At 50.6% G+C, this 22,857-nt stretch overlaps 1 protein-coding gene across 4 annotated transcripts in view; it reads right to left on the minus strand.

Annotated features, from left to right (window-relative positions):
• Positions 1 to 22,857, minus strand: part of LOC140134305 (uncharacterized) — a 77,443-nt gene that overhangs the window by 37,498 nt on the left and 17,088 nt on the right. For 2 of the 4 annotated variants that reach the window (XM_072154897.1, XM_072154898.1), the window contains exons 2-5: positions 893 to 986; positions 644 to 772; positions 430 to 528; positions 105 to 266 (exon numbers count right to left, since the gene is read on the minus strand). In XM_072154897.1, the coding sequence (XP_072010998.1) occupies positions 105 to 266; positions 430 to 528; positions 644 to 772; positions 893 to 973 (471 nt within the window). In that variant the 5' untranslated portion in view covers positions 974 to 986. Of the gene's footprint in view, positions 1 to 104; positions 267 to 429; positions 529 to 643; positions 773 to 892; positions 987 to 16,986; positions 17,231 to 22,857 lie in introns of those variants that run through there. The other 2 variants (XM_072154896.1, XM_072154895.1) reach the window with 2 other exon arrangements.

Raw genomic sequence — 22,857 nt, forward strand, 5'->3', positions numbered from 1 at the left:
TACACATCTCTCCAGGGACAATACATAACCCTGGCTGCAGTCTGTATGGTTGCAGCTTCTGACAGTTGCCCTGTACCTTAGGTTCTGCCTTTGCTGGGTCTCACCTGGGTTGGGGTGGTCGCTCTCAGGCTGGGGGTGACTGTCTCTTCGCAGCAGCCCAGGCAGCGGTCATTGATGGCGTTTGGTTCTGTTCCTGCTGGTTCCGGTCCAGGGGGGTGGAGGCCGCTGACTCTGTTGGAGATTTTTGGAGCAGAGGTGGATGGTCCCTGAGCACAGGAGAGGAGGTGAATGTTGTAGCTGCTGGAGTAACAATTGTGCATCTTATACTCTAGTCACATCCAGAGCTGCACTCACAATCCTGCCGTAAGTGGCTGCAATGCTCTGCAGCCTGCAGTGTGAGCGCCCCCTGTGGATGTGCTGGGTACTCACCATGATGGTCACTCTGACCCCACAGCAGCCGAGGCAGCGATAGTCCCCGGTCCCAGGCTCCAGCGGCGGCGGAGAGACCGTGTCCACCCCCCCGGCCACCTACCGGAGACAGGAGAAGGTGAGTGGCGGGTAACGGTACTACATGGGCGTTATGTGTCCTGTGCTGCACGTGTATCACGTGTCCCGTGTGTATGATGTATTGATGATCACCCACCAGGAAGGCCAGGGACCTGTGTCCGGGCTTGTAGGACCAGATGCTCTTCTTCCTCCCCCGCGGGGTCAGACGCAGGGGCGGAGTCATGACTCTCCTTCTCCCCGCCCCCAAATGTCCTGATCGCTGCAACTGGAGACGAAAAATACAAATTTATAGAAAACCTGAAAATCTTCCCCCAAATCCTGAGGAGGACACAAGGATCAGGGTGTGTGAGGGGTTAATCAAAGGTCCCGTGACACCAGCACCCACCTGGCCCGGAGCGGCACCGCTCCCCTGCGCCCCCACAATCAGCGCCGCCACCAGCAGCGCCAGCGATGTCAGGACCTTCATGGTGGCTCAGGGTCTGCAGAGAAGGAGACGAGAGATAATGTACCGCCATATGGTGCACACCAGTCACGTATACCCCCGTCATACATCGCACACTGCCCGTATACCCCCGTCATACGTCGCACACTGCCCGTATACCCCCGTCATACATCGCACACTGCCCGTATACCCCCGTCATACATCGCACACTGCCCGTATACCCCCGTCATACATCACACACTGCCCGTATACCCCCGTCACACACTGCCCGTATACCCCCGTCATACATCACACACTGCCCGTATACCCCCGTCATACGTCGCACACTGCCCGTATACCCCCGTCATACGTCGCACACTGCCCGTATACCCCCCGTCATACGTCGCACACTGCCCGTATACCCCCGTCATACGTCGCACACTGCCCGTATACCCCCCGTCATACGTCACACACTGCCCGTATACCCCCGTCATACATCATACACTGCCCGTATACCCCCCGTCATACATCGCACACTGCCCGTATACCCCCGTCATACATCGCACACCAGTCACGTATACCCCCCGTCATACGTCACACACTGCCCGTATACCCCCGTCATACATCATACACTGCCCGTATACCCCCCGTCATACATCGCACACTGCCCGTATACCCCCGTCATACATCGCACACTGCCCGTATACCCCCGTCATACGTCGCACACTGCCCGTATACCCCCGTCATACGTCGCACACTGCCCGTATACCCCCGTCATACGTCGCACACTGCCCGTATACCCCCGTCATACATCATACACTGCCCGTATACCCCCCGTCATACATCGCACACTGCCCGTATACCCCCGTCATACATCGCACACCAGTCACGTATACCCCCCGTCATACGTCACACACTGCCCGTATACCCCCGTCATACATCATACACTGCCCGTATACCCCCCGTCATACATCGCACACTGCCCGTATACCCCCGTCATACATCGCACACTGCCCGTATACCCCCGTCATACGTCGCACACTGCCCGTATACCCCCGTCATACGTCGCACACTGCCCGTATACCCCCGTCATACGTCGCACACTGCCCGTATACCCCCGTCATACGTCGCACACTGCCCGTATACCCCCGTCATACGTCGCACACTGCCCGTATACCCCCGTCATACGTCGCACACTGCCCGTATACCCCCGTCATACGTCGCACACTGCCCGTATACCCCCGTCATACGTTGCACACTGCCCGTATACCCCCGTCATACGTTGCACACTGCCCGTATACCCCCGTCATACGTCGCACACTGCCCGTATACCCCCGTCATACGTCGCACACTGCCCGTATACCCCCGTCATACGTCGCACACTGCCCGTATACCCCCGTCATACGTCGCACACTGCCCGTATACCCCCGTCATACGTCGCACACTGCCCGTATACCCCCGTCATACGTCGCACACTGCCCGTATAACCCCGTCATACGTCGCACACTGCCCGTATACCCCCGTCATACGTCGCACACTGCCCGTATACCCCCGTCATACGTCGCACAGTGCAGAGGCTACGCCATCCATACAACAGATTCTTCCTATTAAACGGGTCTCCAGGTCTCTAGGCTAAACAAATACATTGATACAAACCCTCAGCTGTGTAGGGTCAGATCTTCCAGCCTCTGTAGGGGTTAATATTAAATGTATATGTAGTTATGTGTCATCCCGCAGAAATCTGTTCAGATCACAGACAGATGTCTGGTCACAAAATCACTTCCAGATCCACTGATCTCCCAGTACCTCGGGCCCCATCCCGGCTCCTGCTACTCTCCTATATAGAAATAATATGGGTTTCTGCTGTAGGCCTGAACTTTTAATGTAGCTCCCTACCAGAGCCAGGTCCTGAGCACCTGCTGTCTGTGAGCTCCATGCCTGCACCTGGCCCTGAACTCCTCATGGATATGAGCCCCATGCCATCACCAGGTACTGAGCCCCTTGTGGTTGTGAGCTCCCTGCCAGACCCAGGACCTGAGCCCCATGTGGGTGTGAGCTCCCTGTCAGCCCTAGGACTTGATCCTCTGGTGGGTGTGAGTACCATGCCTGCACCAGGTCCTGAGCTCCTTGTGGGTGTGAGCCCCATGACATCGCCAGGTACTGAGCACCTTGTGGTTGAGCGCTCCCTGCTAGTGCCAGGTCCTAAGCCCCTCATGGGTGTGAGCTTCTTTCCAGTGCCAGGTCCTGAACCCCTCAAAGGTGTGAACCCTCTGCCAGTGCCAGGACCTAAACCCCTCATGGATGTAAGCCCAGTGCCAGGTCCTGAGACCCTCGTAGTTGTGGGCTCCCTGCCTGCCCCAGCACCTGAGCACCTTGTGGGTTTGAGCCCCATGCCAGCGCTAGGTCCTGATACTCTGGTGGGTGTGAGGCCAATGCCTGCACCAGGTCCTAAGCTCCTTGTGGATATGAGCCCCATGCCAGTGCCAGGACCTGAGTCCCTCATGGGTGGGAGCCCTATGCCATTGCCAGGTCCCCAGCTCCTCGTAGTTGTGAGTTCCCTGCTAGTGCTAGGTCCAGAGCCCCTGGTGAGTGTGAGGATCATGCCAGCGCCAGGTCCTGAGCCCCTGGTGGGTGTGACACCCATGCCATTGCCAGGTCCTGAGCCCCTTGTGGTTGTGAGCTCCCTGCTAGTGCCAGTTCCTAAGCCCCTCATGGGTGTGAGCTCCTTGCCAGGTCCTGAGCTCCTGGTTGGTGTGAGCCACATGCCAGCACCAGGTCCTGGGCACCTCTTAGGTGTGAACCCTCTGCCAGTGCCAGGACCTAAACCACTCATAGGTGTAAGCTCCCTGCCAGTGCCAGGTACTGAGCCCCTTGTAGTTGTGAGCTCCCTGCTATTGCCAGGTCCTGAGCCTTTGGTGGGTCGGAGCCCCTACCTGCACCAGGTCCTGAGTCCTTCATGGGTATGAGCCCCATGCCAGTGCCAGGTCCTGAGCCCCTCCTCGGTGTGAGCCCCATGCCATCGCCGGCTCCTGAGCCCCTCATAGTTTTGAGCTCCCTGCTAGTGCCAGGTCCTGAGCCCCTGGTGGGTGCGAGGGCCATGCCATTGCCAGGTCTTGAGCCCCTCTTGATTATAAGCTCCCTGTTAGCTCTAGGACCTAAGCTCCTGGTGGGTGTGAAACACATGCCAGCACCAGTTCCTGAGCACCTCATGGGTGTGAGCCCCATGCCAGTCGCAAGTCCTGAGCCCCTTGTGACTCCTCTGCCAGTGCCAGGTCCTAAGCCCCTCATGGGTGTGAGCTCCATGCCAGTGCCAGGTCCTGAGCTCCTGGTTGGTGTGAGCCCCATGCCATCACCAAGTACTGAGCCCCTTGTGGTTGTAAGCTCCCTGCCAGCCCCAGGACCTGAGCCCCTTGTGGTTGTAGGCCCCATGCCAGCGCTAGGTCCTGATCCTCTGGTGGGTGTGAGGCCCATGCCTGCACCAGGTCCTGAACTCCTCGTGGGTATGAGCCCAATGCCATCTCTAGGTACTGAGCCCCTTGTGGCTGTGAGCTCCCTGATAGGGGAGCTCCCTGATAGTGCCACATGCCAGCACCAGGTCCTGAGCACCTGGTGTCTGTGAGCTCCATGCCAGTGCCAGGTCCTGAGCCCCTCTAAGGTGTGAACCCTCTGCCAGTGCCAGGACCTAAACCACTCATAGGTGTAAGCTCCCTGCCAGTGCCAGGACCTGAGTCCCTGGTGGGTGTAAGCCCCATGCCATTGCCAGGTACTGAGCCCCTTGTGGTTGTGAGCTCCCTGCTATTGCCAGGTCCTGAGCACCTGGTGAGTACGAGTGCCAGTGCCAGGTCCTGAGCCTTTGGTGGGTCTGAGCCCCTGCCTGCACCAGGTCCTGAGTCCTTCATGGGTATGAGCCCCATGCCAGTGCCAGGTCCTGAGCCCCTCCTAGGTGTGAGCCCCGTGCCATCGCCGGCTCTTGTTGTGAGCTCCCTGCTAGTGCCAGGTCCTGAGCCCCTGGTGGGTGCGAGGGCCATGCCAGTGCCAAGTCCTGAGACCCTCGTGGGTGTGAACCCCATGCCATTGCCAGGTCCTGAGCCCCTCTTGGTTATAAGCTCCCTTTTAGCTCTAGGACCTGAGCTCCTGCTGGGTGTGAGCCCCATGCCAGCTTCAAGTCCTGAGCCCCTTGTGGGTGTGACTCCTCTGCCAGTGCCAGGTCCTAAGCCCCTCATGGGTGTGAGCTCTGTGCCAGTGCCAGGTCCTGAGCTCCTGTTTGGTGTGAGCCCCATGCCAGCGTCAAGTCCTGAGCACCTGGTGTCTGTGAGCTCCATGCCAGTGCCAGGTCCTTAGCCCCTCAAAGGTGTGAAACCTCTGCAATTGCCAGGACCTGAGTCCCTCGTGGGTGGGAGCCTATGCCATTGGCAGGTTCTGAGCTCCTCTTGGTTGTGAGCTCCCTGCTAGCGCCAGGTCCTGAGCCCCTGGTGGGTGTGAGGCCCATGCCAGCGCCAGATCCTGAGCCCCTTGTGGGTATGAGCCCCATGCCATCACCAGGTACTGAGCACCTGGTGAGGTCCTTAGCCCCTCTTGGTTGTGAGCTCCGAGCCAGGTCCTGAGCCCTTGGTGGGTGTGAGCTCCCTTCCATTAGCAGGTCCTGAGCCCCTGGTGGGTGTGACCCCCATGCTAGTGGCAGGTCCTGAGCCCCCCGTGGGTGTAACCCCCATGCCAGTGCCAGGTCCTGAGCCCAACGTGGTTGTCAACCCCTTGCAAGTGCCAGTTCCTTGGTTGTGAGCTCTGTGGCAGGTCCTGAGCCCCTGGTGGGTGTGACCCCCATGCCAGCACCAGGTCCTGAGCCCCTGGTGGGTGTGAGCCCCCTTCCAGCTCCAGGTCAGGAGCTCCTGGTGGGTGTGAGCCACCGCAACCGCCAGGTCCTGAGCCTCTTGTTGGTGTTAGACCCTGCCAGTGCCAGGTCCTGAGCCCCTTGTAGGTGTGAGCCCCCTGCAAGCACTAGGTTCTTAGCCCCTCTGGTTGTGAGCTCTGTGCCAGTACCAGGTCCTGAGCCCTTGGTGGGTATGAGCTCCCCTCCAGTGGCAGGTCCTGAGCCCCTTGTAGGTGTGAGCCCCCTGCAAGCACCAGGTTCTTAGCCCCTCTGGTTGTGAGCTCTGTGCCAGTACCAGGTCCTGAGCCCTTGGTGGGTATGAGCTCCCCTCCAGTGGCAGGTCCTGAGCCCCTCGTGGGTGTGACCCCTATGCCAGTGCCAGGTCCTGAGCCTAATGTGGTTGTCAGCCCCTTGCAATTGCCAGTTTCTTGGTTGTGAGCTCCGTGCCAGGTCCTGGTCCTGGTGGTTCTGAGCCCCCTGCCAGCTCTAGGTCCTGAGCCCGCGGCAGTTCAGAGTCTTCTTCTCAGCAAAGAACCCGACCACAGACGAGCCGGAAACTGAATCCTTCTGGATACAAAAGTTCCCTTTCGGTTGATGATGTCATCACTGCATTCCAGCAGCTTCTTCTCAGGTGATGACATAATTCTTCTCTTGTTTTCGTTAGGGACATGTACTGGATGTGACTGGAGTATAAGGAAGGTTGTGACCAGGACTACGATGTGCAGCGCTCGGGGGTCTCTGCGCAGGGGGGTCATCACCTCACTGACTGCGGCTTTATAATGTACACAGCGTTATATATAGACACAACCTGCAGGAATCTGCTGACTGATCCCGGAAATCCTGGAATAGCGGGACAGACCGTATCACACAGGAGAGGATTAGATACACAGCTCAGCAGTATCACACAGGAGAGGATTAGATACACAGCTCAGCAGTCAGTATCACACAGGAGAGGATTAGATACACAGCTCAGCAGTATCACACAGGAGAGGATTAGATACACAGCTCAGCAGACAGTATCACACAGGAGAGGATTAGATACACAGCTCAGCAGTATCACACAGGATAGGATTAGATACACAGCTCAGCAGACAGTATCACACAGGATAGGATTAGATACACAGCTCAGCAGTATCACACAGGATAGGATTAGATACACAGCTCAGCAGACAGTATCACACAGGATAGGATTAGATACACAGCTCAGCAGACAGTATCACACAGGATAGGATTAGATACACAGCTCAGCAGTATCACACAGGAGAGGATTAGATACACAGCTCAGCAGGCAGTATCACACAGGATAGGATTAGATACACAGCTCAGCAGACAGTATGACACCACATAGGATTAGATACACAGCTCAGCAGTCAGTATCACACAGGATAGGATTAGATACACAGCTCAGCAGTCAGTATCACACAGGATAGGATTAGATACACAGCTCAGCAGTATCACACAGGAGAGGATTAGATACACAGCTCAGCAGTATCACACAGGAGAGGATTAGATACACAGCTCAGCAGTATCACACAGGAGAGGATTAGATACACAGCTCAGCAGTATCACACAGGAGAGGATTAGATACACAGCTCAGCAGTATCACACAGGAGAGGATTAGATACACAGCTCAGCAGTATCACACAGGAGAGGATTAGATACACAGCTCAGCAGTATCACAGGAGAGGATTAGATACACAGCTCAGCAGACAGTACCACACAGGATAGGATTAGATACACAGCTCAGCAGACAGTATCACACAGGAGAGGATTAGATACACAGCTCAGCAGACAGTACCACACAGGATAGGATTAGATACACAGCTCAGCAGACAGTATCACACAGGAGAGGATTAGATACACAGCTCAGCAGTCAGTATCACACAGGATAGGATTAGATACACAGCTCAGCAGTATCACACAGGATAGGATTAGATACACTGCTCAGCAGTATCACACAGGAGAGTATTAGATACACAGCTCAGCAGTATCACACAGGAGAGGATTAGATATACAGCTCAGCAGTATCACACAGGAGAGGATTAGATACACAGCTCAGCAGACAGTACCACACAGGATAGGATTAGATACACAGCTCAGCAGACAGTATCACACAGGAGAGGATTAGATACACAGCTCAGCAGACAGTACCACACAGGAAAGGATTAGATACACAGCTCAGCAGACAGTATCACACAGGAGAGGATTAGATACACAGTTCAGCAGTATCACACAGGATAGGATTAGATACACAGCTCAGCAGTATCACACAGGATAGGATTAGATACACTGCTCAGCAGTATCACACAGGAGAGTATTAGATACACAGCTCAGCAGTATCACACAGGAGAGGATTAGATACACAGCTCAGCAGTATCACACAGGAGAGGATTAGATATACAGCTCAGCAGTATCACACAGGATAGGATTAGATACACTGCTCAGCAGTATCACACAGGAGAGGATTAGATACACAGCTCAGCAGTATCACACAGGAGAGGATTAGATACACAGCTCAGCAGTATCACACAGGAGAGGATTAGATACACAGCTCAGCAGTATCACACAGGAGAGGATTAGATACACAGCTCAGCAGTATCACACAGGAGAGGATTAGATACACAGCTCAACAGTATCACACAGGAGAGGATTAGATACACAGCTCAGCAGACAGTATCACACATGATAGGATTAGATACACAGCTCAGCAGACAGTATCACACATGATAGGATTAGATACACAGCTCAGGAGTATCACACAGGAGAGGATTAGATACACGGCTCAGCAGACAGTATCACACATGGCAAGATTAGATACACAGCTCAGCAGACAGTATCACACAGGAGAGGATTAGATACACAGCTCAGCAGACAGTATCACACAGGAGAGGATTAGATACACAGCTCAGCAGTATCACACAGGAGAGGATTAGATACACAGCTCAGCAGTATCACACAGGAGAGGATTAGATACACAGCTCAGCAGTATCACACAGGAGAGGATTAGATACACAGCTCAGCAGACAGTATCACACATGATAGGACTAGATACAGAGCTCAGCAGACAGTATCACACATGATAGGATTAGATACACAGCTCAGGAGTATCACACAGGAGAGGATTAGATACACGGCTCAGCAGACAGTATCACACAGGGTGAGATTAGATACACAGCTCAGCAGACAGTATCACACAGAATAGTATTAGATACACAGCTCAGCAGACAGTATCACACAGGATAGGATTAGATACACAGCTCAGCAGTATCACACAGGATAGGATTAGAAACACTGCTCAGCAGGCAGTATCACACAGGAGAGGATTAGATACACAGCTCAGCAGTCAGTATCACACAGGATAGGATTAGATACACAGCTCAGCAGTCAGTATCACACAGGATAGGATTAGATACACAGCTCAGCAGTATCACACAGGAGAGGATTAGATACACAGCTCAGCAGTATCACACAGGAGAGGATTAGATACACAGCTCAGCAGTATCACACAGGAGAGGATTAGATACACAGCTCAGCAGTATCACACAGGAGAGGATTAGATACACAGCTCAGCAGTATCACACAGGAGAGGATTAGATACACAGCTCAGCAGTATCACACAGGAGAGGATTAGATACACAGCTCAGCAGTATCACAGGAGAGGATTAGATACACAGCTCAGCAGACAGTACCACACAGGATAGGATTAGATACACAGCTCAGCAGACAGTATCACACAGGAGAGGATTAGATACACAGCTCAGCAGACAGTACCACACAGGATAGGATTAGATACACAGCTCAGCAGACAGTATCACACAGGAGAGGATTAGATACACAGCTCAGCAGTCAGTATCACACAGGATAGGATTAGATACACAGCTCAGCAGTATCACACAGGATAGGATTAGATACACTGCTCAGCAGTATCACACAGGAGAGTATTAGATACACAGCTCAGCAGTATCACACAGGAGAGGATTAGATATACAGCTCAGCAGTATCACACAGGAGAGGATTAGATACACAGCTCAGCAGACAGTACCACACAGGATAGGATTAGATACACAGCTCAGCAGACAGTATCACACAGGAGAGGATTAGATACACAGCTCAGCAGACAGTACCACACAGGAAAGGATTAGATACACAGCTCAGCAGACAGTATCACACAGGAGAGGATTAGATACACAGTTCAGCAGTATCACACAGGATAGGATTAGATACACAGCTCAGCAGTATCACACAGGATAGGATTAGATACACTGCTCAGCAGTATCACACAGGAGAGGATTAGATACACAGCTCAGCAGTATCACACAGGAGAGGATTAGATATACAGCTCAGCAGTATCACACAGGATAGGATTAGATACACTGCTCAGCAGTATCACACAGGAGAGGATTAGATACACAGCTCAGCAGTATCACACAGGAGAGGATTAGATACACAGCTCAGCAGTATCACACAGGAGAGGATTAGATACACAGCTCAGCAGTATCACACAGGAGAGGATTAGATACACAGCTCAGCAGTATCACACAGGAGAGGATTAGATACACAGCTCAGCAGTATCACACAGGAGAGGATTAGATACACAGCTCAGCAGTATCACAGGAGAGGATTAGATACACAGCTCAGCAGACAGTACCACACAGGATAGGATTAGATACACAGCTCAGCAGACAGTATCACACAGGAGAGGATTAGATACACAGCTCAGCAGACAGTACCACACAGGATAGGATTAGATACACAGCTCAGCAGACAGTATCACACAGGAGAGGATTAGATACACAGCTCAGCAGTCAGTATCACACAGGATAGGATTAGATACACAGCTCAGCAGTATCACACAGGATAGGATTAGATACACTGCTCAGCAGTATCACACAGGAGAGGATTAGATATACAGCTCAGCAGTATCACACAGGAGAGGATTAGATACACAGCTCAGCAGACAGTACCACACAGGATAGGATTAGATACACAGCTCAGCAGACAGTATCACACAGGAGAGGATTAGATACACAGCTCAGCAGACAGTACCACACAGGAAAGGATTAGATACACAGCTCAGCAGACAGTATCACACAGGAGAGGATTAGATACACAGTTCAGCAGTATCACACAGGATAGGATTAGATACACAGCTCAGCAGTATCACACAGGATAGGATTAGATACACTGCTCAGCAGTATCACACAGGAGAGGATTAGATACACAGCTCAGCAGTATCACACAGGAGAGGATTAGATATACAGCTCAGCAGTATCACACAGGATAGGATTAGATACACTGCTCAGCAGTATCACACAGGAGAGGATTAGATACACAGCTCAGCAGTATCACACAGGAGAGGATTAGATACACAGCTCAGCAGTATCACACAGGAGAGGATTAGATACACAGCTCAGCAGTATCACACAGGAGAGGATTAGATACACAGCTCAGCAGTATCACACAGGAGAGGATTAGATACACAGCTCAACAGTATCACACAGGAGAGGATTAGATACACAGCTCAGCAGACAGTATCACACATGATAGGATTAGATACACAGCTCAGCAGACAGTATCACACATGATAGGATTAGATACACAGCTCAGGAGTATCACACAGGAGAGGATTAGATACACGGCTCAGCAGACAGTATCACACATGGCAAGATTAGATACACAGCTCAGCAGACAGTATCACACAGGAGAGGATTAGATACACAGCTCAGCAGACAGTATCACACAGGAGAGGATTAGATACACAACTCAGCAGTATCACACAGGAGAGGATTAGATACACAGCTCAGCAGTATCACACAGGAGAGGATTAGATACACAGCTCAGCAGTATCACACAGGAGAGGATTAGATACACAGCTCAGCAGACAGTATCACACATGATAGGACTAGATACAGAGCTCAGCAGACAGTATCACACATGATAGGATTAGATACACAGCTCAGGAGTATCACACAGGAGAGGATTAGATACACGGCTCAGCAGACAGTATCACACAGGGTGAGATTAGATACACAGCTCAGCAGACAGTATCACACAGAATAGTATTAGATACACAGCTCAGCAGACAGTATCACACAGGATAGGATTAGATACACAGCTCAGCAGTATCACACAGGATAGGATTAGAAACACTGCTCAGCAGGCAGTATCACACAGGAGAGGATTAGATACACAGCTCAGCAGTCAGTATCACACAGGATAGGATTAGATACACAGCTCAGCAGTCAGTATCACACAGGATAGGATTAGATACACAGCTCAGCAGTATCACACAGGAGAGGATTAGATACACAGCTCAGCAGTATCACACAGGAGAGGATTAGATACACAGCTCAGCAGTATCACACAGGAGAGGATTAGATACACAGCTCAGCAGTATCACACAGGAGAGGATTAGATACACAGCTCAGCAGTATCACACAGGAGAGGATTAGATACACAGCTCAGCAGTATCACACAGGAGAGGATTAGATACACAGCTCAGCAGTATCACAGGAGAGGATTAGATACACAGCTCAGCAGACAGTACCACACAGGATAGGATTAGATACACAGCTCAGCAGACAGTATCACACAGGAGAGGATTAGATACACAGCTCAGCAGACAGTACCACACAGGATAGGATTAGATACACAGCTCAGCAGACAGTATCACACAGGAGAGGATTAGATACACAGCTCAGCAGTCAGTATCACACAGGATAGGATTAGATACACAGCTCAGCAGTATCACACAGGATAGGATTAGATACACTGCTCAGCAGTATCACACAGGAGAGTATTAGATACACAGCTCAGCAGTATCACACAGGAGAGGATTAGATATACAGCTCAGCAGTATCACACAGGAGAGGATTAGATACACAGCTCAGCAGACAGTACCACACAGGATAGGATTAGATACACAGCTCAGCAGACAGTATCACACAGGAGAGGATTAGATACACAGCTCAGCAGACAGTACCACACAGGAAAGGATTAGATACACAGCTCAGCAGACAGTATCACACAGGAGAGGATTAGATACACAGTTCAGCAGTATCACACAGGATAGGATTAGATACACAGCTCAGCAGTATCACACAGGATAGGATTAGATACACTGCTCAGCAGTATCACACAGGAGAGGATTAGATACACAGCTCAGCAGTATCACACAGGAGAGGATTAGATATACAGCTCAGCAGTATCACACAGGATAGGATTAGATACACTGCTCAGCAGTATCACACAGGAGAGGATTAGATACACAGCTCAGCAGTATCACACAGGAGAGGATTAGATACACAGCTCAGCAGTATCACACAGGAGAGGATTAGATACACAGCTCAGCAGTATCACACAGGAGAGGATTAGATACACAGCTCAGCAGTATCACACAGGAGAGGATTAGATACACAGCTCAACAGTATCACACAGGAGAGGATTAGATACACAGCTCAGCAGACAGTATCACACATGATAGGATTAGATACACAGCTCAGCAGACAGTATCACACATGATAGGATTAGATACACAGCTCAGGAGTATCACACAGGAGAGGATTAGATACACGGCTCAGCAGACAGTATCACACATGGCAAGATTAGATACACAGCTCAGCAGACAGTATCACACAGGAGAGGATTAGATACACAGCTCAGCAGACAGTATCACACAGGAGAGGATTAGATACACAGCTCAGCAGTATCACACAGGAGAGGATTAGATACACAGCTCAGCAGTATCACACAGGAGAGGATTAGATACACAGCTCAGCAGTATCACACAGGAGAGGATTAGATACACAGCTCAGCAGACAGTATCACACATGATAGGACTAGATACAGAGCTCAGCAGACAGTATCACACATGATAGGATTAGATACACAGCTCAGGAGTATCACACAGGAGAGGATTAGATACACGGCTCAGCAGACAGTATCACACAGGGTGAGATTAGATACACAGCTCAGCAGACAGTATCACACAGAATAGTATTAGATACACAGCTCAGCAGACAGTATCACACAGGATAGGATTAGATACACAGCTCAGCAGTATCACACAGGATAGGATTAGAAACACTGCTCAGCAGGCAGTATCACACAGGAGAGGATTAGATACACAGCTCAGCAGACAGTATCACACAGGATAGGATTAGATACACAGCTCAGCAGTATCACACAGGAGAGGATTGGATACACTGTTTAGCAGGCAGTATCACCCAGGATAGGATTACATACACAGCTCAGCAGTCAGTATCACACAGGATAGGATTAGATACACAGCTCAGCAGTCAGTATCACACAGGATAGGATTAGATACACAGCTCAGCAGTCAGTATCACACAGGATAGGATTAGATACACAGCTCAGCAGTCAGTATCACACAGGATAGGATTAGATACACAGCCCAGCAGACAGTATCACACAGGATAGGATTAGATACACAGCTCAGCAGACAGTATCACACAGGAGAGGATTAGATACACAGCTCAGCAGACAGTATCGCACAGGATAGGATTAGATACACAGCTCAGTAGTCAGTATCACCCAGGATAGGATTAGATACACAGCTCAGCAGACAGTATCACACAGGATAGGATTAGATACACAGCTCAGCGTACTGTATCACACAGGATAGGATTAGATACACAGCTCAGCAGTCAGTATCACACAGGACAGGATTAGATACACAGCGCAGCAGACAGTATCACACAGGATAGGATTAGATACACAGCTCAGCAGACAGTATCACACAGGATAGGATTAGATAGACGGCTCAGCAGACAGTATCACACAGGATAGGATTAGATACACAGCTCAGCAGACAGTATCACACAGGATAGGATTAGATACACAGCTCAGCAGGTAGTATCACACAGGATGGGATTAGATACACAGCTCAGCAGACAGTATCACACAGGATAGGATTAGATACACAGCTCAGCAGTCAGTATCACACAGGATAGGATTAGATGCACAGCTCAGCAGACTGTATCACACAGGACAGGATTAGATACACAGCGCAGCAGACAGTATCACACAGGATAGGATTAGATACACAGCTCAGCAGACAGTATCACACAGGATAGGATTAGATACACAGCTCAGCAGACAGTATCACACAGGATAGGATTAGATACACAGCTCAGCAGTCAGTATCACACAGGATAGGATTAGATACACAGCTCAGCAGACAGTATCACACAGGACAGGATTAGATACACAGCTCAGCAGACAGTATCACACAGGAGAGGATTAGATACACAGCTCAGCAGTATCACACAGGAGAGGATTAGATACACAGCTCAGCAGTATCACACAGGAGAGGATTAGATACACAGCTCAGCAGTATCACACAGGAGAGGATTAGATACACAGCTCAGCAGTATCACACAGGAGAGGATTAGATACACAGCTCAACAGTATCACACAGGAGAGGATTAGATACACAGCTCAGCAGACAGTATCACACATGATAGGATTAGATACACAGCTCAGCAGACAGTATCACACATGATAGGATTAGATACACAGCTCAGGAGTATCACACAGGAGAGGATTAGATACACGGCTCAGCAGACAGTATCACACATGGCAAGATTAGATACACAGCTCAGCAGACAGTATCACACAGGAGAGGATTAGATACACAGCTCAGCAGACAGTATCACACAGGAGAGGATTAGATACACAGCTCAGCAGTATCACACAGGAGAGGATTAGATACACAGCTCAGCAGACAGTATCACACATGATAGGACTAGATACAGAGCTCAGCAGACAGTATCACACATGATAGGATTAGATACACAGCTCAGGAGTATCACACAGGAGAGGATTAGATACACGGCTCAGCAGACAGTATCACACAGGGTGAGATTAGATACACAGCTCAGCAGACAGTATCACACAGAATAGGATTAGATACACAGCTCAGCAGTATCACACAGGATAGGATTAGAAACACTGCTCAGCAGGCAGTATCACACAGGAGAGGATTAGATACACAGCTCAGCAGACAGTATCACACAGGATAGGATTAGATACACAGCTCAGCAGTATCACACAGGAGAGGATTGGATACACTGTTTAGCAGGCAGTATCACCCAGGATAGGATTACATACACAGCTCAGCAGTCAGTATCACACAGGATAGGATTAGATACACAGCTCAGCAGTCAGTATCACACAGGATAGGATTAGATACACAGCTCAGCAGTCAGTATCACACAGGATAGGATTAGATACACAGCTCAGCAGTCAGTATCACACAGGATAGGATTAGATACACAGCCCAGCAGACAGTATCACACAGGATAGGATTAGATACACAGCTCAGCGTACTGTATCACACAGGATAGGATTAGATACACAGCTCAGCAGTCAGTATCACACAGGACAGGATTAGATACACAGCGCAGCAGACAGTATCACACAGGATAGGATTAGATACACAGCTCAGCAGACAGTATCACACAGGATAGGATTAGATAGACGGCTCAGCAGACAGTATCACACAGGATAGGATTAGATACACAGCTCAGCAGACAGTATCACACAGGATAGGATTAGATACACAGCTCAGCAGGTAGTATCACACAGGATGGGATTAGATACACAGCTCAGCAGACAGTATCACACAGGATAGGATTAGATACACAGCTCAGCAGTCAGTATCACACAGGATAGGATGAGATGCACAGCTCAGCAGACTGTATCACACAGGACAGGATTAGATACACAGCGCAGCAGACAGTATCACACAGGATAGGATTAGATACACAGCTCAGCAGACAGTATCACACAGGATAGGATTAGATACACAGCTCAGCAGACAGTATCACACAGGATAGGATTAGATACACAGCTCAGCAGTCAGTATCACACAGGATAGGATTAGATACACAGCTCAGCAGACAGTATCACACAGGACAGGATTAGATACACAGCTCAGCAGACAGTATCACACAGGAGAGGATTAGATACACCGCTCAGCAGTATCACACAGGAGAGGATTAGATACACAGATCAGCAGACAGTATCACACAGGATAGGATTAGATACACAGCTCAGCAGACAGAATCACACAGGATAGGATTAGATACACAGCTCAGCAGTATCACACAGGAGAGGATTAGATACACAGCTCAGCAGTATCACACATGGGGTATATTTGGGGTCTCACCTCCTGTCTCCTCGCTCTCCCCGGGTTGTGGTTCTGCTGGATCGGGTGCAGGAATGTTGTAGCTGGAGGGGATGATGTGGTCCAGGGGTTGGATTGTCTCCCCCTCCGGCTCCTCCGGCTCCTCCTGCTGCTCCTGGAGCTGGGATGTTATACTGTGAGTCACCCTGAGTCACCCCGGGCTGGGCAGAGGGGCGCAAGATCATCTCCAGCCCAGTAATGGGGGCGCAGGGTGACCGACCACAGATAATCCCAATGTGAGGGGGGCACAGGGGGCAATTTTATACTGTATGGTCATACAATGTATATAACGCTGCAGGAGCACCAGGGGGCGCTGTATAACGCCAACGTCCTGTATATAGGGACCCAACTAGAATATGGAGGAAGAGGCTCAGAGGAGACCAAAACTAATACTGCCAAATGCTGTGTGACGGGAACACTGTACACCTACCTGACCATGGAGAATGGGGGGACCTCCAGCCTCTAGATGTACAGAGAGGAATGGGGGAACCTCCAGCCTCTAGATGTACAGAGAGGAATGGGGGAACCTCCAGCCTCTAGATGTACAGAGAAGAATGGAGGAACCTCCAGCCTCTAGATGTACAAAGAAGAATGGGGGGAACCTCCAGCCTCTAGATGTACAGAGAAGAATGGGGGGAACCTCCAGCCTCTAGATGTACAGAGAAGAATGGGGGAACCTCCAGCCTCTAGATGTACAGAGAAGAATGGGGGGAACCTCCAGCCTCTAGATGTACAGAGAAGAATGGGGGAACCTCCAGCCTCTAGATGTACAGAGAAGAATGGGGGAACCTCCAGCCTCTAGATGTACAGAGAAGAATGGGGGAACCTCCAGCCTCTAGATGTACAGAGAAGAATGGGGGAACCTCCAGCCTCTAGATGTACAAAGAAGAATGGGGGAACCTCCAGCCTCTAGATGTACAGAGAAGAATGGGGGAACCTCCAGCCTCTAGATGTACAGAGAAGAATGGGGGAACCTCCAGCCTCTAGATGTACAGAGAATGGGGGAACCTCCAGCCTCTAGATGTTCAAAGAATGGGGGAACCTCCAGCCTCTAGATGTACAGAGAAGAATGGAGGAACCTCCAGCCTCTAGATGTACAGAGAAGAATGGGGGAACCTCCAGCCTCTAGATGTACAGAGAAGAATGGGGGACCTCCAGCCTCTAGATGTACAGAGAAGAATGGGGGAACCTCCAGCCTCTATATGTGCAAAGAAGAATGGGGGAACCTCCAGCCTCTATATGTGCAAAGAAGAATGGGGGGACCTCCAGCCTCTAGATGTACAGAGAAGAATGGGGGAACCTCCAGCCTCTAGATGTGCAAAGAAGAATGGGGGAACCTCCAGCCTCTAGATGTACAGAGAAGAATGGAGGAACCTCCAGCCTCTAGATGTACAGAGAAGAATGGAGGAACCTCCAGCCTCTAGATGTACAGAGAAGAATGGAGGAACCTCCAGCCTCTAGATGTACAGAGAAGAATGGAGGAACCTCCAGCCTCTAGATGTACAGAGAAGAATGGGGGAACCTCCAGCCTCTAGATGTACAAAGAATGGGGGAACCTCCAGCCTCTAGATGTACAGAGAAGAATGGGGGAACCTCCAGCCTCTAGATGTACAGAGAAGAATGGAGGAACCTCCAGCCTCTAGATGTACAGAGAAGAATGGGGGAACCTCCAGCCTCTAGATGTACAGAGAAGAATGGAGGAACCTCCAGCCTCTAGATGTACAGAGAAGAATGGGGGGACCTCCAGCCTCTAGATGTACAAAGAAGAATGGGGGAACCTCCAGCCTCTAGATGTACAGAGAAGAATGGAGGAACCTCCAGCCTCTAGATGTACAGAGAAGAATGGAGGAACCTCCAGCCTCTAGATGTACAGAGAAGAATGGGGGAACCTCCAGCCTCTAGATGTACAGAGAAGAATGGGGGAACCTCCAGCCTCTAGATGTACAGAGAAGAATGGGGGAACCTCCAGCCTCTAGATGTACAGAGAAGAATGGGGGAACCTCCAGCCTCTAGATGTACAGAGAAGAATGGGGGGAACCTCCTGCCTCTAGATGTACAAAGAATGGGGGAACCTCCAGCCTCTAGATGTACAAAGAATGGGGGAACCTCCAGCCTCTAGATGTACAGAGAAGAATGGGGGGAACCTCCAGCCTCTAGATGTACAGAGAAGAATGGGGGGACCTCCAGCCTCTAGATGTACAGAGAAGAATGGAGGAACCTCCAGCCTCTAGATGTACAGAGAAGAATGGGGGAACCTCCAGCCTCTAGATGTACAGAGAATGGGGGAACCTCCAGCCTCTAGATGTACAGAGAAGAATGGGGGGAACCTCCAGCCTCTAGATGTACAGAGAAGAATGGGGGAACCTCCAGCCTCTAGATGTACAGAGAAGAATGGGGGGAACCTCCAGCCTCTAGATGTACAGAGAAGAATGTGGGGACCTCCAGCCTCTAGATGTACAGAGAAGAATGGAGGAACCTCCAGCCTCTAGATGTACAAAGAAGAATGGGGGAACCTCCAGCCTCTAGATGTACAGAGAAGAATGGGGGAACCTCCAGCCTCTAGATGTACAGAGAAGAATGGGGGAACCTCCAGCCTCTAGATGTACAGAGAATGGGGGAACCTCCAGCCTCTAGATGTACAAAGAATGGGGGAACCTCCAGCCTCTAGATGTACAGAGAAGAATGGGGGGAACCTCCAGCCTCTAGATGTACAGAGAAGAATGGGGGGACCTCCAGCCTCTAGATGTACAGAGAAGAATGGGGGAACCTCCAGCCTCTAGATGTACAGAGAAGAATGGGGGAACCTCCAGCCTCTAGATGTACAAAGAATGGGGGAACCTCCAGCCTCTAGATGTACAGAGAAGAATGGGGGGAACCTCCAGCCTCTAGATGTACAGAGAAGAATGGGGGGACCTCCAGCCTCTAGATGTACAGAGAAGAATGGGGGAACCTCCAGCCTCTAGATGTACAGAGAAGAATGGAGGAGCCTCCAGCCTCTAGATGTACAAAGAAGAATGGGAGAACCTCCAGCCTCTAGATGTACAGAGAAGAATGGGGGAACCTCCAGCCTCTAGATGTACAGAGAAGAATGGGGGAACCTCCAGCCTCTAGATGTACAGAGAAGAATGGGGGAGAACCTCCAGCCTCTAGATGTACAGAGAAGAATGGGGAAACCTCCAGCCTCTAGATGTACAAAGAAGAATGGGGGAACCTCCAGCCTCTAGATGTACAAAGAAGAATGGGGGAACCTCCAGCCTCTAGATGTACAGAGAAGAATGGGGGAACCTCCAGCCTCTAGATGTACAGAGAAGAATGGGGGAACCTCCAGCCTCTAGATGTACAGAGAAGAATGGGGGAACCTCCAGCCTCTAGATGTACAGAGAAGAATGGGAGAGCCTCCAGCCTCTAGATGTACAACGAAGAATGGGGGAACCTCCAGCCTCTAGATGTACAGAGAAGAATGGGGGAACCTCCAGCCTCTAGATGTACAGAGAAGAATGGGGGAACCTCCAGCCTCTAGATGTACAGAGAAGAATGGGGGAACCTCCAGCCTCTAGATGTACAGAGAAGAATGGGGGAACCTCCAGCCTCTAGATGTACAGAGAAGAATGGAGGAACCTCCAGCCTCTAGATGTACAGAGAAGAATGGGGGAGCCTCCAGCCTCTAGATGTACAACGAAGAATGGTGGAACCTCCAGCCTCTAGATGTACAGAGAAGAATGGAGGAACCTCCAGCCTCTAGATGTACAGAGAAGAATGGAGGAACCTCCAGCCTCTAGATGTACAGAGAAGAATGGGGGAACCTCCAGCCTCTAGATGTACAGAGAAGAATGGGGGAACCTCCAGCCTCTAGATGTACAGAGAAGAATGGGGGAACCTCCAGCCTCTACATGTACAGAGAAGAATGGGGGAACCTCCAGCCTCTAGATGTACAGAGAAGAATGGGGGGACCTCCAGCCTCTAGATGTACAAAGAAGAATGAAGAAACCTCCAGTCTCTAGATGTACAGAGAAGAATGGGGGAACCTCCAGCCTCTAGATGTACAGAGAAGAATGGGGGAACCTCCAGCCTCTAGATGTACAGAGAAGAATGGGGGAACCTCCAGCCTCTAGATGTACAGAGAAGAATGGGGGAGCCTCCAGCCTCTAGATGTACAGAGAAGAATGGGGGAACCTCCAGCCACTAGATGTACAGAGAAGAATGGGGGAACCTCCAGCCTCTAGATGTACAGAGAAGAATGGAGGAACCTCCGGCCTCTAGATGTACAAAGAAGAATGGGGGAACCTCCAGCCACTAGATGTAAAGAGAAGAATGGAGGAACCTCCAGCCTCTAGATGTACAGAGAAGAATGGGGGAACCTCCAGCCTCTAGATGTACAGAGAAGAATGGAGGAACCTCCAGCCTCTAGATGTACAGAGAAGAATGGAGGAACCTCCAGCCTCTAGATGTACAGAGAATAATGGGGGAACCTCCAGCCTCTAGATGTACAGAGAAGAATGGGGGATCCTCCAGCCTCTAGATGTACAGAGAAGAATGGGGGGGAACCTCCAGCCTCTAGATGTACAGAGAAGAATGGGGGAACCTCCAGCCTCTAGATGTACAGAGAAGAATGGGGGAACCTCCAGCCTCTAGATGTACAGAGAAGAATGGGGGAACCTCCAGCCTCTAGATGTACAGAGAAGAATGGGGGAACCTCCAGCCTCTAGATGTACAGAGAAGAATGGGGGAACCTCCAGCCTCTAGATGTACAGAGAAGAATGGGGGAACCTCCAGCCTCTAGATGTACAAAGAAGAATGGGGGAACCTCCAGCCTCTAGATGTACAGAGAAGAATGGAGGGACCTCCAGCCTCTAGATGTACAGAGAAGAATGGGGGAACCTCCAGCCTCTAGATGTACAGAGAAGAATGGGGGAACCTCCAGCCTCTAGATGTACAGAGAAGAATGGGGGAACCTCCAGCCTCTAGATGTACAGAGAAGAATGGGGGAACCTCCAGCCTCTAGATGTACAGAGAAGAATGGAGGAACCTCCAGCCTCTAGATGTACAGAGAAGAATGGGGGAACCTCCAGCCTCTAGATGTACAGAGAAGAATGGGGGAAACTCCAGCCTCTAGATGTACAGAGAAGAATGGAGGAACCTCCAGCCTCTAGATGTACAGAGAAGAATGGGGGAACCTCCAGCCTCTAGATGTACAGAGAAGAATGGGGGAACCTCCAGCCTCTAGATGTACAAAGAAGAATGGAGGAACCTCCAGCCTCTAGATGTACAGAGAAGAATGGAGGAACCTCCAGCCTCTAGATGTACAAAGAAGAATGGGGGAACCTCCAGCCTCTAGATGTACAGAGAAGAATGGAGGAACCTCCAGCCTCTAGATGTACAGAGAAGAATGGGGGAACCTCCAGCCTCTAGATGTACAGAGAAGAATGGAGGAACCTCCAGCCTCTAGATGTACAGAGAAGAATGGGGGATCCTCCAGCCTCTAGATGTACAGAGAAGAATGGGGGGGAACCTCCAGCCTCTAGATGTACAGAGAAGAATGGGGGAACCTCCAGCCTCTAGATGTACAGAGAAGAATGGGGGAACCTCCAGCCTCTAGATGTACAGAGAAGAATGGAGGAACCTCCAGCCTCTAGATGTACAGAGAAGAATGGGGGAACCTCCAGCCTCTAGATGTACAGAGAAGAATGGGGGAACCTCCAGCCTCTAGATGTACAGAGAAGAATGGGGGAACCTCCAGCCTCTAGATGTACAGAGAAGAATGGGGGAACCTCCAGCCTCTAGATGTACAAAGAAGAATGGGGGAACCTCCAGCCTCTAGATGTACAGAGAAGAATGGAGGAACCTCCAGCCTCT

Source organism: Engystomops pustulosus, chromosome 5 (assembly GCF_040894005.1).
Source record: "Engystomops pustulosus chromosome 5, aEngPut4.maternal, whole genome shotgun sequence".
NCBI classification, from domain to species: domain Eukaryota; kingdom Metazoa; phylum Chordata; class Amphibia; order Anura; family Leptodactylidae; genus Engystomops; species Engystomops pustulosus.